The sequence below is a fragment of the Artemia sp. Qi Xiang Cuo genome, chromosome 2, assembly GCF_049724085.1.
Source record: "Artemia sp. Qi Xiang Cuo chromosome 2, ASM4972408v1, whole genome shotgun sequence".
NCBI classification, from domain to species: domain Eukaryota; kingdom Metazoa; phylum Arthropoda; class Branchiopoda; order Anostraca; family Artemiidae; genus Artemia; species Artemia sp. Qi Xiang Cuo.
This window is the reverse complement of record NC_142795.1, coordinates 3575494-3594610: the sequence shown is the minus strand read 5'-3', so window position 1 is coordinate 3594610 and position 19117 is coordinate 3575494. Positions and strand designations below refer to the sequence as shown.

The 19117-nt window shown below is 33.1% G+C and overlaps 1 protein-coding gene across 1 annotated transcript in view; it reads right to left on the bottom strand.

The window, feature by feature from the left end:
• The window catches only part of CSN6 (COP9 signalosome subunit 6), a 31810-nt gene that overhangs the window by 8758 nt on the left and 3935 nt on the right, over positions 1 to 19117 (bottom strand). The window contains exons 2-4 of the mRNA XM_089107951.1: positions 12156 to 12287; positions 6512 to 6690; positions 4701 to 4863 (exon numbers count right to left, since the gene is read on the bottom strand). Of these exons, the coding sequence (XP_088964077.1) occupies positions 4701 to 4863; positions 6512 to 6690; positions 12156 to 12287 (474 nt within the window). The remainder of the gene's footprint in view (positions 1 to 4700; positions 4864 to 6511; positions 6691 to 12155; positions 12288 to 19117) is intronic.

Below are 19117 nucleotides of genomic sequence, written 5' to 3'. Positions count from 1 at the left end.
TAAAGAAAAGTTTCAACATTCTTGTGATCTTGTTCTGTCAAAAATTCGCGTACCGTTTGACCTACTTATGAAATTCTCTCATCGTGATGAAAGAGATGTGTGGCTACGTCTCAATATTTATTACGCCCAACTGACACAGACTCTTCTGTTTGTAGAATCTCAGGGAGTTCCCAAGTTTCGTGCCATACAAAAAACTCAAGAAAAGGGATGGTCTTCTAACCCTTGCTTACTATTAGCATGCGACTGAGCTACCATCTGGTACGGGAAATGGAAAGAATGTGGTAGACCACACTCAGGAGTAGTTAAAGAGATTAGAAAATACTTCGGAATGCGCTTCGTTCAGACCGATCCCAGTAGCACCAACGCTTTGCAAAATCTTAGAATTTTTGGTCATTGATGAAATCCAGGAAAAATATTAGACTCCCCCTTCCCATTTTGGGTTCCAGAGGGGTCTTGTTTGCGACCACGCCATTTCTGCTTTGGCTTTAGTCTTAATTGACGCTGATGAATCAAAGGAGTCCATTGTTTTAGGCCTACATGACGTCTGCCGTGCCTACAACTGACTTCTCCACGACCAACTCATTCTGGAATGGGAAAGAGAGGTGTACAGAAGGACATCCTACTACCCATTAAAGATATGTACGACCACCTACAGACTGAACTCCTACTTCCTGGCCATAGTCGAGCCCTCATTGAATATACACCAGACGTGATGCTGTCCTACCAAGGGAATCCTGTAGTCCCAGTAAAAAAGGGTGCTCGACAAGGATCAGTCACACCTCCTTGTCCCTTTAATAATTGTATTATTGAACCACAGTCTACTATCGAGACAATATACATAGCTCGTGGCATAGACGTTACAATGATAGCCTACGCCGATGACATTCTGAACCCCAGCCGCACAGTCGCAGGTACAAAGACTACCTTCACCACACTACAATCAAATTACCGGCGCATTGGCCTTGAATTTAACCCGCAGAAGTCGGATATTCTTCCGTTCAACTGGTGCCAAGAAGAGGTATCGTCTGTCAGGCTGGGAGAACTGTCTGTAGCCCCTGTCCCGAAAATTATTTACCTTGGTTTACCAATTGGAAAGGATCTAAAAACTAACCGCTCCGTTCTAATTGATCATCTCTGGAAACGCCTGGCTTTTTCTTACAGTAGAGCAGTTTCATCTAAAATCCGTTTCAACCGTTTAATTCTAGCTCAACTTCATTAAGCAGTACCCCTTCCCCAGTTCCTTTACCTAAGCCCATTTCTGAGAATTTTTCCCGAGCCAGAGAAAAGAAAGCTCAGATCCGCGTTTTTTAAGTATGCGAAGTTCTTGTTGCGGCTCCCGCCGTGGACAAGAAATTCACACCTTGTTAAAAATGCTAAAATAGCGGACCCGACGGCAGCTACAATTGAACATGAGAAAGTTTCTTCCCACCGTTGGTACCGTTTGCTGAGGCAGTAAATCGCTGTCCATTTAATTTTGTTTGCACATCTCTTGTCATATTTAGTCTTTTTACCGTCTCTTGTCATATTTAGACTAGTTGATTGAGTCTGTTGATTTTGAATTGAAATTATCAAATATTTTCCTGTAGGTTAGGTTAGTTGAATTGAAGTTATCAATCATATTGCTTATGTTTCTTCAGTACTTGGGAGTTTAAAAGTAAAATTTTTTACGTAACATTGTAATTTGTTCAATTATGTGTAATGTCTTGTAATTTGTTTTTTGTGTGTGTGTGTGTTTTTTTTTTTTTAGTGATACTCCGTCTTTTTTACCTTTTACTAACGTATAATAAATAAATAAATAAAAATTCTTGGAGTTTAGTGGAGAGTTAGAGAAACGACCTTTACTCAAAGTTTAAACCCCGTTTTTAGGTCTATATTAGCCTGCAACCTTTTTTTATCGTCAATTCTTGTTGGTTATTGGCAGCTTCGACATTCGTATGCATGCGTTTTTTCTTCTCCTTTTATATGTCTGTCGTCCGACAGGTCAAGAGGCTAACTAGTAAATTAATCAATTGGAAATAAGGCCATCTGCTTAAAATTTGACCTGAAAAAAAAACATTATCTTTATAGAAAGAAATGCAAGCCTTGGCATAGCTTTATAGTTTTAAACTTATTTTAGTTGTTTTACGTGTTAAACACAGGGTAAAGCTGTGTTACTTTCTATATGCACTATATGCACCTATATGCAGCTATATGCACTATATGCATATATATGCAGCACTATATGCACTATATATGCAGCACTATATAGCTGCACTATATGCAGCACTATATAGCTGCACTATATGCACCACTAAAGTCACCACTGGTTGAGAGAAAGCCGGCTTTCCGATAGGTAGGCTTCCACCATGGTCCCCAGAATTGCATGTGCCTGTAATCTGACAGGCCAAGAAGCTAACTGGTAAATAATCAGATTTTAAACTTCTTTTAGTGGTATTAAGGGTTAAGATTTTTTGCACTTTAGAAAGGTGTCTACTACTGCTACTAACAATTGATCACAGAAAAACACGCCTGAGGTCAACACAGCGCAAAGCCGAGTTAGTTTCTTGGCTATGTTTACCACTAAAGTCACCACTACTTGAGGGAGAAGGCCTTCTGGTAGGCATGTTTCCACCATAGGACCCAAAATCGTATTTGTTTTACATATAAATCAAAATTCAAAGAAAAATATGTACAGTCCGTAAGATTTTTCAAATCTGTTTATTTATAAAAAAAATGACAATTAAGTTGCAGAGAGAATTAAGGGTTTGAAAGACGGATTGTTTTCTTTCAACGTTCTAAGAGTCTATCCGTGCACACCACAAACTGTTTTTTTCACAGAAAAGCAGCCCCCTTCTTTGGCAAATTTCTTAAATTTAGGAAAGATGGACCCTCCAAGAACAAAATTCACCACTTCAAGCCAACAGGGGCCAGTTGAGTGATGTTACAGGGGATTAAACATTTGTAGCGAGGATTCCAACAAATCCAGCATTCAAATCCCTTCTGTTGAGTCATTTTGAAATTGAACAAGTCAGCGTAAAAATTTTCAATCACCTGCAGGACAGCAGCTAAAATTGGTCTTACCGCGGCACTGGTAAAACGACGCAGCCATATTACGGACAATTGTATGATTTACGGTGATTTAGTCTCAAATAGGCACTAAACCATTTTGCTAAGGATGGCTGAATTATAAACTGGTTTCAATGATAGCTGCAGTGATAGCTGTAACCTATTACAGAAGAAACCACGGCCCACAGTAACACAAAAAAATTAAAACGCGTCTTAAAAAAGACCTTATTGCATAAAAAACTTTAAAGACCTTGAGAAAAATAGTTGGACTACCCCTTTCCCCAAAAATCTAAGTCCCCTACCCCCTCCTCTCCAAAAAAGACAACCCTCAGTAAGAGTTTGTTGCGACGAATTTATGTGAAATTCGAAAAACTAATTTATGTTTATCGGACATTAGAGGCTATGGTAGTAAGGAGTATTTCATTCGCTTTCTATGCGAGTTTGATTAAAACATTTAAAAAAGTAGTGTCTGAAAACCAATTATTTACCCAATACAAAATGCTTAGCAATCTGAAAATGTTAGAAACAGGTACACAATTATGTACATAATATAGTACACATTATGTAAACATTATGTACTACATTATGTACTATATGTATAGTACATATTATGTACATAATACTATATTATATACATAAAACAAGTACATAATATAGTATTTGCGAAGGAGGTGAATGACTTATTAACCACCACCCCCCAAATATTCAGGACTACCCAAACGCCTGTCGTATGACAGATATAAAAATGAAAAAACCTTATTGCATAAGAAAAATAGTTGCTCTGCACCTTCCCCAAAAATCTAAGTCCCCTAAACCCCTCCTCTCCAAAAAATTAGTAGCTTTTCATGAAAGTTTCAACTTGATCACCTAGCCGTAAGAAAAAGCACAGTATACTTACGAAACTACACATAAAATTTGTCACCTTTTAACGAACTTACCAATATTCACCTTACCCCCTCTAGATAACGACCAGCAAAACTATGAGGGGGCTCATCCCTTCTATCTAGTCAAAGAGCCTTTCATACCACATGACAAACACACACAAAAAATTGGCTTTGGTAAAAATAAGACGACTGGATTTTGGAAGGTGGTTTGGCAATTCAGTTTAAGTGAGTGCTAAATTATTTGTCAGGTATTCTTAAATTAAACAGTAGAATAATTTTTATAGTACTAGACAAAGATTATGGGTAACTTGTAATAGTGGAAACTGGCGCTAATGTCAACAAAAAAAAACTATCAAAGCCATCTAGCATTTGGCGACAATTGGCATTTATAAACTTTTAATCGTTTTTTGGTTAGGAACTGAGATCAAACACTTATTACTACCCTAGTTTTACCAATTGCACTAATTAAAATTAATTCTTGAAAAAATGTCAAGTATCGCCAATCGCTAGATGGCATTGATAGTTTTTTTTTAACACTACTGCCAGTTCCGACTCATATAAGTTATCCATACTTATTGGCACTAGAGATAAAACGTGAGCTATTTTAAAAGATGTTAGAGGCAATAGTACCGAAGGATTTCTTAATCATTTTCCCATTCCTTTCCTTTGGGTTGCTTCGCGAGTTTGATTAGACATTAAGCAAAGTAGTGTCAGAGAAGCGATTGTTTACCCTAAATACGGGCATAACCCTTAAGAGCAATAATCAATTACCTGCTGACTTATTTCTTGACTCGCCAGTAGAAACTTTGGCAACATGATCAACCCCAATTCGCTCAGCTTCTTCTGTTGCCAATGTGTATGGGAGAGAAACAAATAACATCTTTGGTACTCCATTCACTACATCAATTACTGACTCATAAACAGCTATTGGCAACTGAAAAAAAACATAGAGAAATGGGAGAGAAATAAATACAGGAGAGAATATATATCTTGTATAATAAGTAAATACATGCGTAATGGGAGAGAACAATATATACATAAAATTTATGGGACAGAAACAAATAAAATTTATGGGACAGAAACAAATAACATTTTTGGCATGGAAAAGTCACCATTTCTCAATTCCCTTTATTTTTTTCAGTTGCTATAAAAAAAAGGGAGAGAAAAGAATAGTATCTTTGGTATTCCATTCACTACATTAATTACGGACTCATAAACGGCTAATGGTAACTGAAAAAAATACTGCTGGTTTCACAATTTTTTAGACGAAAAATATTTTATTCACAAACTGATAATTTGTTATGAAAATTAATTTGGCGAAAAGTATTTAAGTTTTTATAGCAGGCTTCACGGTGTTGCCGATTAGCATTAAGAATAATTTTTAGAATGGAAATTTGCTAATGGTGTCTGACATATTTCACTAATTAAGATATGCAATGGAAATTCTGACCTAGAAAATATATTTTAAAATTTTAAAACTGTTTGGCCTTAAAAAAATGGGCTCCTTAAGTGGATAGTAATATACTTGCTTATAGATAGGGTAAATTTAAAAAATATAGTTGCACATTTACTTATCGTGTAGATAGGTCATATCAATAATCAATTCGACGTATTTTGCAACGACTCTGTTGCCTCTAATCAAATAATTTCAATTTCATAGACATGAGGTTGGCTCATCAAGCACTTGACTTACCTTGAATTAAAAATGGCAAAACAGAGAGATAGGGAGTGAGAGAGCGAGAGAGGGAGAAGGAGAGAAAGAGAGAGAGAAGGTGTGCAATACGATTTCTATTTGAAATTAATATTTTATGAAAATATAACAATAAAATATTTTCATTTCTATTTCAACTGTTAAAATTAAACTAGCTTTAAAATACACAAATTATTTATGAAAACTAATCATATAATTACATTTTAGTTACACTGTATTCATTGTAATTATATAATTACATTATGAGGACAATATTATTAGTTTAAAATCCACTAATCTTATCTCTAAAATCACAACAAAAGAAACTTGCAGTGTTATTTTTTATAAAGAAATTTGTTTTCGTGTTACTAACATTATCAGTTGAAGAATAACTTGGAGCTATTAAGTAAGTAAGTAATCACATTAACGATGCTTCTTGATTACTAAGGTCCCTGCACCGGTCCTGCTGTGTTTTGCTACAGCAAGGGTGTTAGTGAGTTAGTTGTACTTGCAGCAGGACCAGGTATTTTCGCCTCACCCGACATCTAAACAGAGCTTCTGAATGATGGTCTCCCACGATGAGTGGTCTTGTGCCAGTTCTTCGGCGAACCTCAGCCAGCATTTGTCCCATTTATGGCCTGTATTACCAAGCTAAGGTCAAACCCGCTGCGCCAAGACAGGACAGCTTGGAGATATTGATAATAGCCATGACGAATTACAAATATCATCCCAATGTCCAAAATAAAAATTGTCAATAAACATCAAAACAATTGTCAAAAAATGCATATTGTACTTCTAAAATCTATAGGCACCATTATACTATCTTAAAAACTGTGCACTTTTAATATTTCACTAAAGATGTAGGAAACATAAAACTAGAGTTAAAACTTACATTAGCATTCCTAGAAAAGGGGTTAAGTTTAATGAAAACCGGGCTATCATTGATTTCACAGATTTGGCGATGAACTTCAATGTCTGACAAATTTGGGTTCCCATCAGTGTCTGACGTACTCGGGGTCCCAGCTGTTGTATACCAGCCAAGAAAGTCCATCTCACTGAAAACTTGCTTAACTACAAACAAAACATATTTGGAATATGTTAAAATATGATATATTTAATATTACAGATTTAATTATTATATTCAATATCATAAATTTAACATATTAAATTAGAACCATATAATTAATATGTATATATATATATATATATATATATATATATATATATATATATATATATATATATATATATATATATATATATATTATAAATTTGATTTTGCATAATAAAAATATTATATTCAACTATTTCTAAATTTAGAATATATTTCAAAATATACTAAAATATACAAATATATTCAAAAATATACTAAAAACTGTTTTTCAGTAGCACACTAACAGCCATACACAGTGAGAAGTTTGGTCTTTTCAAAAGCATTTGAATATGTTTTAAATGTATTTTGGAATCCACTTTTTGGAATCCACAAACACTGGCTAATGGGATCTTTTGTCAATATTAATTTTAAAAAAACAAAGTTTTTCTGAGGGAAGTAAAGAGCGAAGTTGAAACTTAAAACGGACAAAAATTATTACTTCACAGCCTATTTAATATATATCAATAAAACTAATACAAATAAACCAACTAATTATGTTTCCCTATGCTTTTAACATTATAAAAATCTAGCGCTTAACTGAAAACACAAAATTCATGTATACAAAACAGGATTGTTGATTAAAGAGTCAAAAGTCAACGTGTAGCCTGACAACATCGCGCAGACCTATATGTCTTTTCATATCTGTGCAATAGTTGTGATATCAGTAACTTTCAGTATTTGCAACAGCTTAAATTGTAAGAAATATGCTTTAGTATCACTTGAAATGAAGATCAAATAAGACATAATATGAACTCTGGAAATCCGATTATTTCTCTCTATACCAGAGCGAATTTCAAGCTATCATACAAATTTTAAAGCTAGTCTATAGTCCTAATACTATTAAGATGGCCTTACTTCGAACTTGTGTACAAAATAATCATGACATGTCCTTTTACTAACCAAAACGAGAGCCAGTCATTGAACTGAACCATTGTGCAGAAGTGATACCAAATTAAACGTAAAAAATAAAGAAAATTCTAAAATGGATTGCTGCTTTATAATAAAAGGGATTGATATTATTTTGATTCTATAAAAAGTTTGCTTAATTGGTTTTCATTTACCGTACCAAAACTTTTATATTATTTTATGTTTTCAGTAATGCGCTAGTTTTGTAAAATCATAAAAGCATAGGGAAACATAATTAGTTGGTTTATTTGTACTAGTTATATTAATGTATATTAAATAGGCTGTGAATTAATAATTTTTGTCCGTTTTAAGTTTCAACTTTGCTCTTTGCTTCCCTTGGAAAAACTTTTTTTTTTTAAATTAATCTTTGTTCGTTTTTGATTAAAATTTGATACAGAAACAAGGCTTCCATGATCTTTTTTATTTATAAAGAATAATGTACGTTCGTTTTAAATTTTAATGTCACTTCTTAGTTTTAATTAAAAATATTCACAAACATGACCAATGATTCAAGTGAACATACCACTCGATGCCTATTTTTTAGGCTTCCTCCGAACATAATAATTGTTTTTGGCGTAAATTAAATTTTGAACCCTTATGAAGAAAAGCAGTAGCCACTTTGCATCCTATATATCATCCTACCTTTTTTATTGTTTTTTTTACATAAATAGTTTCTCCATTTTTCTTTCTCTACTCATCTTATTAAAAACTTGCATTTTTTCCTTAAATCAAAGAACAGTATATTTCCGCTATTCGTCGAAACAGTTGATGAATAGCAGAAAACACTCCCTAGTGAATATGGAGAAAGTAGGTCCCATTTAGACGTTTAGCAATTAGCACTAAAAATACTTCCTAGAATACAATATTTCTTATGACATATAAAAACACCAAATTTTCGACAATTCATCCTTCAAATTTTGAACAAGCTCATGTCATATTCACTAAGTTCATTAATTGAGGAATAAATTAATTTCGTGCATTGTGCCAGTGATTGCAAACAGAAAATGTTGAGTCTATGTTATTATTTTCCCCAGATTTTAAATAGAAAATATTTATATTAATAGCTTGATCTATTCAAATATTTGATCATATTTACTAAGGCAGCCACTGGCCATAGAGAATTGCCCCTTCTCTCTCTGAAGAAATAAAATTTCAAACAAAACATTGAATTTAATAAGAAATCACTAATATTCTAGTGAAGGGAGTGTGCAGGAGAAGCAGGGTTGCCACCCCTAGTGATTTATCACTATTTCTACTGATTCTTTATGTTGCCTAGCGATTTTCTTCTAGCCTGTGATTTGTAGTGATTTCCGTCCTAAAACTGTTGTTTTTTACCTAAATCTAGTGTTTTTTCACGATATAGCGCGTAGATTCATGATTCAATCCAATAAATCATACAAGAAGCTAACTATTAAAACTAGTGCTGGATGGCAATTCGTTTCCACCAGGCAGTTTTTTCCTAAACAAGTTTTTTGACTTTTGGTTCTGACCGTCTTAAAGAGTACATAGTGAATTCTTCTAACGGACTAATGAGACTTACTAAGGGGGCTGGGAGGGGGAATATACGGTGAGGGTCCCTTGTAAATCTCCAATTAAGGGTTTTGGACCATAATTATTACAATGGTACTGTGTTATATTTCAAAGCTTTTAAACTTAAGAAGTGGTACAAAAGGTGCTATTTTTTGTGCTATTTGGCACTTACTGATGGCAAAACTGATTAAAATCACGTGGATATGAGCAATAGCTTTCAAATCAGCCATTAAATATCTCTCTAAGAAGTTCTGGCAGCCCACTAGCCTCTAGCTTTTCCACTTAAGACATGGCATCAATAGTGCCATTTTTAGTGTCATTTGGTAGTTTCACGTGGTGGAATTCCTAAATAAAACGTAGATATGAGAAATAGCTTTAATGTGAGCTATTAAACATCTGTCTACGATGTTTTTGTAGCCCCCTAGCCCCACCTTTCGAGAGATGACACAGAAAATGCCATTTTTGTGCCATATGGCACTTGCAGATGGTGGAATTTATAAAAAAGCACGTAGACATAAGAAATAGCTCTCTAATGAGCCATTATGAATGTCTCTATGATGTTCTGGTAAATCGCTAGCCCTGGTAAAAAGGAGAAAAAAAAGGGAGACAGATCAGTGCTTGAAATGATAGTTACCATTCCTGAATCAGTGCCAGATGGAATTTTTTTTTTCACTAGAAAGTTTTTTTCTAAACGCGTTTTTTAAATTTTGGTTACTATGGGCCGTGGTTCGCTCTTTACTAGGTTGCAGCTGCCGCTACAACCGTGATATTCAATCAAAAAAAATTATCAAGAGAAGTAAAAAGGTAATATCGGAACTTAAAACAAGCACATATAAGAACTCATATAAGAGGTCGAACAAAAGAAAAATAGTAAAGAAAAAGTAGAAAAACTAAAGGGAAAATAAATTACAAACAATGATGAAGCCAAACCTAAAACGAACAGAAAATACCATATACAAGAGTGGGTTCACGGTCCATTCAAGCAACAAAAAAGGCTAATTCGTCATTTATACTTTACATAAAACAACATGTATTGCTTCCATTATTACCATGTGTTGTTTCTGAGTTTTATTTAGGATCTCCATTTCGTATATATTTCTAAACGGTACTTTAAAAGAAAGGAAACACAATGAAAATTAGTGCCACATCAAAATAGTAAAATATTAAAGTTATTATTATTAAAAGTAATTAAACTTATATTTACTATTATACTAAAATTATTATATTAAAGTTATTAAATTATTATTAAATTATATATTATTATAATTATTATAAATAGTATTATATATATATATATATATATATATATATATATATATATATATATATATATATATATATATATATATATATATATATATATATATATATATATATATATATATATATATATATATATATATATATATATTAAATTATTATTATAAAGTTATTATTATTAAAGAAACATTAAAGTGCCACGTTGAAATAGTAAAACCAAATTGATTTTCACAAACTTTTTAATATTGAAAAAAAATTGTTTATTTCTAGGAATTAGAGTATCATTTTGGCTTTGCTGAAAACTAAATAGATTGCTTCGAACATTTCCTGTTGATGTTTTCAAAAGGTTTATTTAGCAATCGATTTTTATACACATTAAAAATAAATGAATTTACAATGAAAAGCAATGTACACAAAATATTTCTGCACCAAAATACTTTTTCTAAACTAATTGTGACAAATAAGTGTATATCGACAGGTTTTTTCCGTAGAAGCACAAGCACAAAGCACAATCGAAACTTTTGGGAAGAGCAGCAGTTGTGACCAGTTTCATTTTTAAATTTTTTTGTTTTGTTTTTCATATGTTTGTTTTAAGTTTGACCTCATTATTCATTATAACTTCAGTATAAACATCTTTTTTAGTTTGACTGCTTTTTCTTATTTTTAATATCGCTCTTTACTTTTCGGTGATAAACTTTATTTTTTAAGTAAATTATTGTTCGGTTTTTATCGTCCCTTAAAATCATCCATGTCCGTTCCGTATCCACACTTGTTATTTGATTTTGATAAAAATATCAACTAACCAACTTAAATAATTCACATCAACATTCGTAAAATGATTCCTGAATGATCGTTATTCAAATGAGTCTATTCATGGTCTATATACACGAGGTCAGAAAAGGGTGTATTTGGACCCATTTGCGGCCCCTCAGCTATTTAAATTATAATCCTTGCATCATTGTGGTTTCAACAAGATGTAGGATGATGAAGAAAATAGTTAATATTAACTAATGCCAATGATTAATTAACCTGTGAACTGATATCAAAATATATTTAATAAGCTTTAATCCCTTACGATTGAAATTTGTTAAATTTAACTGTTTAATTGAAACGAGTAATTGAAAATTGGCATATTCGAAATGATTCCTGATTTGGAAAAGGTGATATACCTATACACAAAATTAGGGGGAGGGCAAGGCTCAGGGTCCAGAATCCCATAAGAGGCCCTCTTTATGTTGATCACTCTTCAACGGTAAATATACTTTTGATACAAAAATTTACGCCAAGCATTATAATATTGTAATACAAAAATTAAAAAAAAATTCTTTTATAAAACATGTTTATTTTTATAATAAAAATAAACACTATGATACAAAAATTTACGCCAAGAATTTAAGTTGTTTTTTTTTTGCAGTTTTGTATAACAGACGAAGCCAGTCAAAGTTTATAATATCTTGATTTTCAAGTTTTAAGGTTTCTGGAAAACTTCTTAATTTTTACAGAAAGAGAATTTACCATCCAATATCAAACATGCAAGAAACTATAAGGTAAAATGAACACTGCCAAGAAAAACCCACTAAAAGTCATTTTGGCTTCCTATTAGTGGTTTCAGGCTTAGTATAGTCAGGAGCACTATTCATTTTCAAAGGAAATTCAGGACTAATAGAAATAAAAAGTTAATTCTTACAATGTTCCTCTTTAACTTTGTAGTAAACTTTGTCAACTATGACATCCCCTTCGATTTCATTAAAAACCAGTTCAAAAGAATTCATGATTTCTACATGCCGGCCTCTTTGTTGACCAATCAATGCTCCGATAACTGAAAAAAGATTCAAAATGCAACAATAGAAGATACATTTATTCTTCATGCCAAAGCCCAATGGGCGTAACTGATACTTCTCAAAAATAGGTTATTGTGCTACTAAGATTAAATGATATTTTAGTTCGGCAGAAGAAAAATGGCATGAAAAACATATGATTTAGATTACTACTACTACTAACAACTCACCGCAGCACCAAGCCACCTGAGGCCAACACAGCTACAGACGCTCTTCCTCCATCCTGCTCTATTCAAAGCCTCCCTCTTTACACCTTCCCAGGACGTTCTCGTCATAATCTTTCCTTTAGATTATGATGGCTGGATGGATTATCCCTTAGATTAGGATGTTCTATAGCTTTAAATTAGATAATCTTTTAGATAATCCTCTAGATTAGGATGGCTATAGGATTCCTTTAGATTAGATGGCTGAATAAAATAAGATAAGATTTATTAATAAAAAAAAAAAAAAAAAAAAAACATCCAACACCAACCATCAAATTTTTTACTGTCTCCGAAAGATTTAGAGAATTGCCCTATGGGGTCAATATCTTAACATGAAAGACATTATGTTGTACCCACTACACAGCATGGTATAATAGCGGAGTACAAAAAAAGAAAAAAATTACCAAAACATTAAACAAAATATTACACAATAGTACACTGAGCTAGCCTGAGGGTTGAACCAGTGTGCAGCTATGCCTGCAAACAAACATAAAAAAAGAATTGGTACAAAACTAATACGGGAAACTATATTGACCGAACTGAAAAGTCGATAGTTCTAGGCGACTCCTGTTCACTGCAGAACTGCTGGCAGTGGCGCATCGATTTCTTTTTTTTGGAAGGGGGGGGGGGGCTGTCATGAACTTAACGGGTCCTTTTTTCTTTGCTTTTTACTTGACAATTGTGCGTGAATTTAAGGAAATTCCTGAATACACCACTGATTTCTTAATCACCACTATCTGACTACAGCTATCTCCATTCAGTTCACAAAAAATAAAATAGTGATGGGAGGGATGCAAATACTTAAAAAATAAGATGAGCAGTCTGTTTTGGAAATATTACATATTGTTACCGTTCCTATCCATAACTCCACATAAAGTCTCGTGTCAGATAAATTCCTGCTCATGTGATCCTCAACAACAGTATATGTACACATCAGTATATTTACTGAAAAGCTACCAAATTTACATATTAATCCAAACTTCTCTTATTTACCCAATAGTGAATATGAAAATGAAAACGAGTGATCTTGTTGAACTGCATTTGAGAGTTTTTTTTTGGATTTATGAATATGAAAAAGAATGGGTTTTAACTTTCTATTGCAAAATTAAGATTTATTGATTTTGTATCGCGATTTACAATAATCAAATGTGAAAAATGAAATGGGGCTAAGATTGCAACATGGAAAAAACACTTGGGTGTTTCATTACTTGAAAAAACAGAGATTTTGAGGTTTAGGAGTGATTTTTTTCTTTTTTTTTGCCAAAATCTTAGAAATTTCAACTTTGACAATAGTACTTTGTGCCAGGCTTTGCCATTGAATTTCTGTGTTTCATAATTTTTTATACAGGTCTAATTCCCCCACTTCTGCGTGCAGGTATTGTTTTATGGAGGTCATTGTGATATGGACTTGATGGCAAAAGTGATTTCTCCATACTTAATTTTATTGATAGAAACATTAAGAATATATAAATACTTCTTAGGAATTAGAGCTTTTATGAATTGAGGGAAATTCCATGCAAGAAAGCATATTCGTTAGAGGTATTGAAAGGGGAGCTTCACTTAAAAATAATAAGAAAGGTGAGTGTAATGTTTAGAAAGGCAGAGGGTATCTAAGTGGAACCAAGCAATGGCATTTTTTTGTATGACAATCAGAATATTTGGATATATTGATTGAGAAAAAGATAAAAATGTAGCAAAATAGCTTCACGCTAACCTGAAGAAATGTGTGCTTCTTCAAGAGAAAATATGAATAAATTTTCTTCAAAGTTCACTGTTATTTTTGTAGAATTTTTCAAACCTCGTAATTAAGGAGTGTCTTGTAAATGTGTCTCAGAGTATGAACAATATCAGCATGGTATATATTCAGCGAGGTTTGCTTCTCTGCAAAGGTTAATAGGTTTTTTTGAGAAAGTAGATGACATGGCACTTTGATCTTTCCCAAAATAGAATCACATCATACTGTCATTGTCTGGACTTTGATCACTCAGTGCAAAAAGTTGAACAGGGAAAATATTACTGACAGACATATGGTCTGAGGACCATATGCCATAATACTGTATTTATTAAGATATATAGTTATTATAATTGTAATTAGCAGAAGAAAGCCTATAATTATTCCTCCCTTGTCTGTTTCAGACATACATGAAATGGGTTTATATGACTTATATGGAGACAAATTCTGTTGCGTTTCCTTGTATTTCTCTCAAGCTACAACATGTATCCAAGTTTATTATTAAAGTGTAATATAATTAAAAAAAAAATTAGTTCTTGTGATGAAAATAAAGTGCAAAGTTGAAACTTGAAAGAAAAATATTGCTTTACAGCCCATGCAACATTTACCATAAAACTAGTGGGTATAAACCAGCTTATGAAGTTTTGCTAGTCTGTAGGATTATGTGTAACTAGTGCTTTACTTAAATTACAAAACAGTATAGGATCTTTTGTACAATAGAAAACATATAACACTTGCTGCATTCATCTACTTTCTCAAAAAAACCTATTAACCTTTGCAGAGAAGCAAACCTTGCTGAATATATACCATGCTGATATTGTTCATACTCTATTTGCTGCTGAGCATGCTAGTGTTACCAATACAAAGAGTACATCTTGGAACTTAGAAGCATGGTTGGTCAGGTAGCCCTGGCCTTGTTTGTTCTTGTGCTAAATCGAAATTCTGGTTTTGTGTCTGGAAGGAGTATGGTATGCCATGGCAAGGTTTGGTAAATGAAATTTGTCTGAAAACAAAGCAACATTTTGCAGAAGTGCTTAGCCAACACCAGGTTAAATCAGGAGCTGAACTATCAAGTAAAGCCACAAGTAATCCTAATTTTGTATGGAAAGTGGTTAAAAGAGGTAATTCAAAAGCCTATAATGCTGTCAAAATTACCAGTGGTATGGTTACTTTAAAATTGAGTTTTCTGAGCCTAATCCATTATGGTCAAATCAATATGAAAGGGAGCTTGATGGTTGATTAGGCCAATCAATTGATGAGACCAGTTTTATTCTTACTCAATCTGTGGTTACTGAGTGCATTTCTAAGTTACAGAAGAAAACTTCTCATGGTGTTGATGGCCTCTGTGTAGAGCATCTAAGATGTGGGTCCCCTTTCTTGATTGAGCAACTGACCTTACTCTTTCAGATGATATTATGTTGTGGTATAGTTCCTGACTTGTTCAGTGCTGGAGTAACAACCCTGGCATTAAAAAGGGGAAAGCCCTGAGACCAATGTTGTTCTTTAGACCAATTATGATGTCACCAGCTTTGTGCAAAGTTTTTGAGTTACTAATTATTGACAAGATATCTGATAAGTGTTATACATTTGATAACCGATTTGGCTTCAAGAAAGGGGTAGGCCACAGCCATGCTCACCATTTGATTATTAGTTTAATTCTACATGCTCATGAGAATAATGTGGTATTATATTTTTCTGGGTTTGATGTATCTAGAGCTTTCAACACAGGTGTACATCCACATATCTTATTGACTGCTTATAAGCGTGGAGCTAATATTTCTGTCATCAAATTGATACATGATATGTATGAAAAGCTAAATGCCAAAGTTAAGATCACCATCTCACCTGGTACAGTGGAACTTACTCCTTCAATTCCATTAAAAAAGGGTATTAGACAGGGCACTGTTACTTGTCCACCCCTGTTTAATAATACTGTCATTGTGCCACAACAGAATGTTCTAACCACATGTATATTTAAAGGAGTTGATGTTTTGCTAGCTAACAATGCAGATGACATCCTTGATATTAGTAGAATACCCTCTGGCATTGAGGAACATTTTGAATTCTCAATAGGGAGTATGAATATAATGGTCTTTGATTTAATGAGAGTAAGACTGAGTTCCTGGTGTTCAATCACCACTCAGATTGCCCAACTAATGTTCAGTTTGGGTGAACATGTTATCAAAGCACAAAATACACTGACATATCTTGGTGTACCAATTGGGTCAAATCTTTGCACCATGTGTCAACTTCTGAAAGATTTTTTGCCAGAAAATCTAGGAATGTGTATGGTTTACTAGTTGCATTAAAGTTTAAATTTAACTGCCCAAGCTAGTATTTATAATGCATTTGTTGTTCCACATCTGCTTGCCTTTACACCATTTTGATCTCTTCTTACCACTTCAGATATTAAGGATATATGGAAGTGTTTTTACAAGTATGCAAAATATTTGCTATGGCTACCTCTCTGGACTAACAACAGCTCCTTATCCTAGCAGTACAGAGTTGCTAGCCCAGCATCTGCAGTGCAGAAAAGAAATGAGATATTGGAGGCAGATTATTGGCAAAAGTACCTCTGAAATTGTCCTTTGTTGATCATGTGTTTGTTGTTATATATGACTGCCCTTATTTGTATTTTTTTTTTTTTTCCTGTCAGTCCTTTGTTTTAGTTTTGTCTTTATTTGTCAGAATTTATTTTTTTCTTTTCCTTTGCTTTCATTATTACTCCATCAGTGTTGTATCTTACATTTATGATGGGCAACAAATTTAATGTGGTTCATTTTGCAAACAAAACATTTTAATAGCAAACAAAAAATAGGCCTACCATTTGATTATCTATTCAGTAGACTTTCTAAATAGCCTATAATTGTCAATGTCATGATACTAATATGGCACAAATACACCTTACCTTAATCGATTTGAGAGCTTTAAGCTCCTCAAGACCTGTCATGGTCTGGAAGACCTTAAAAAACAATAGAATACAGGTGTAAATTAAAGTTCTTATAAAATACATTATAGGAAAAAACGAAATATTACCATTAGATTCCTTATTTTATATTATTTCTAAATATCATGTTTTTTTCCAGCAATGCACCCTACCCCTTTCAATAGTCCCAGAAATAGCCCTGGGACATATCAATTAGATTATCAGGGTGATGTTTACATTAAAAGACTATTCAGGTAGCTAAGAAACTAACTTACCTCTATAGTCAGATTTGCATCATGAATTCACATTTAACATTTATTTATGTTAGAAATGAACTTTATCACCACACCACCCACCCTCCCTTGTCCCTGTATATACCAATTCAGGATATATTCTAATTTGGAGAATATATTTGCACATTAGCAGGGTGGGGGTAAAACCCATTTCTGATGCAAATGAATGTCAAATTTGGATTCAGGATGCAATTCTGAATATAGAGCTGTTCAAGAGTAACATATTCCAAAAATAACTATCTATAACAATTCAAACCTCATTTATTTGGCAACTAAAATATAAAACGTTTTCCTACAGTTTCAAGTTTTCCAATGCTGTTGACAAAAATACTGCTGAGTTTTGCAGTTCAAAACTTTGCTGTTGACAATTCATGGTATATTCCAATTCAGGGTACCATATATATTTCCATATTAGGGGGGTGGGGTGGGAAAATTTGCAGTTGGCCATATAATTTAGCTAGGGTGAAAGTGAAAACATCTTTTGATGCTTTTTTATGCTCTTTCATTACTCATACAAAATACCCTTAATTCAAATTAATTTATTTAACATAAAAAATACAAACAAATTTACAGCAGCCATCTACAAAAACCCGAAGGTTTGTTCATGATGGCGGCAAATCCATTATTATAAAGCTCTACATCCACCTAACAACTACCTCTTTGCAGGGGAAAATCAGCATTTGAATTAAATCAACATAAAGAACATCTCTTACTCTAAAAGGATTACACTCTAGAAATCGCAAGTGAGAAATATCACCCATCATCCTTACAACATCCACAAAAAAAAAAAAAAAAAAAAAAAAAAAAAAAAAGCAACAACAGAGGTAAAGAAAAAAAAATAAGATACTTTTGACTAAATCAACTATGACCAAAATCAATAAGTGTCAGCTAGGCTATAGAGCCAACTCTGTGCGCTTTGGCTGGGTAATTTTGCAAAAATGCAACCTTTGTCTGTCCAAACAATTTTCATACCAAACATTATTCAAATTTCCAATCATTCAAATTATAAACCAAAAGGTAACACTTCAATCTACTTTTGAGCTGGCTTACATTATCAGGGCCCCTTTAAGGGCTCAAGATGCAACTAGGCACAGAAGTGATTCTTGACTTATAAAAGAGCGTAAAAAAAGACATCAAATGCCATTTTCACTTTCATCTTAGCTAAATTATGTAGCCCACTGCAAATTTACCCAATTCTGACTATAGAGGTAAGTTTATTTCTTAGCTACCTGAATAGTCTATAAATATAAAAAAATACCCCTTATTTGTAGCTTATTGATGTAAACCCCTCTATATTTACTGGCATTTTGGTAAAATTCTACTTTAGCTACTTTTGGGGTACTCCTATGTTAAACATACTCTTTTATATACTGCAATGGAATCCAGTGACAAAAAACAGATTTTTGACAGGTTAATTCAAGACACCACTATAGAGCAATGCAATGTATAGCATGGTTTTCATTGCATATATGATGTTTAAACTGTTGTTTTTTTAGGTTTAGGGGGGGAGGTACCTAGGTTAGATTATGTAATAATATATGGTATGCTTTACCCCCACACCACCCAATGTGCAAATATATACCCCAAATTTGTTTCTAAAGTATTATATATTCATCCTATTTTATTTCATCAGCATTAACCAAACTAGCAGTATATA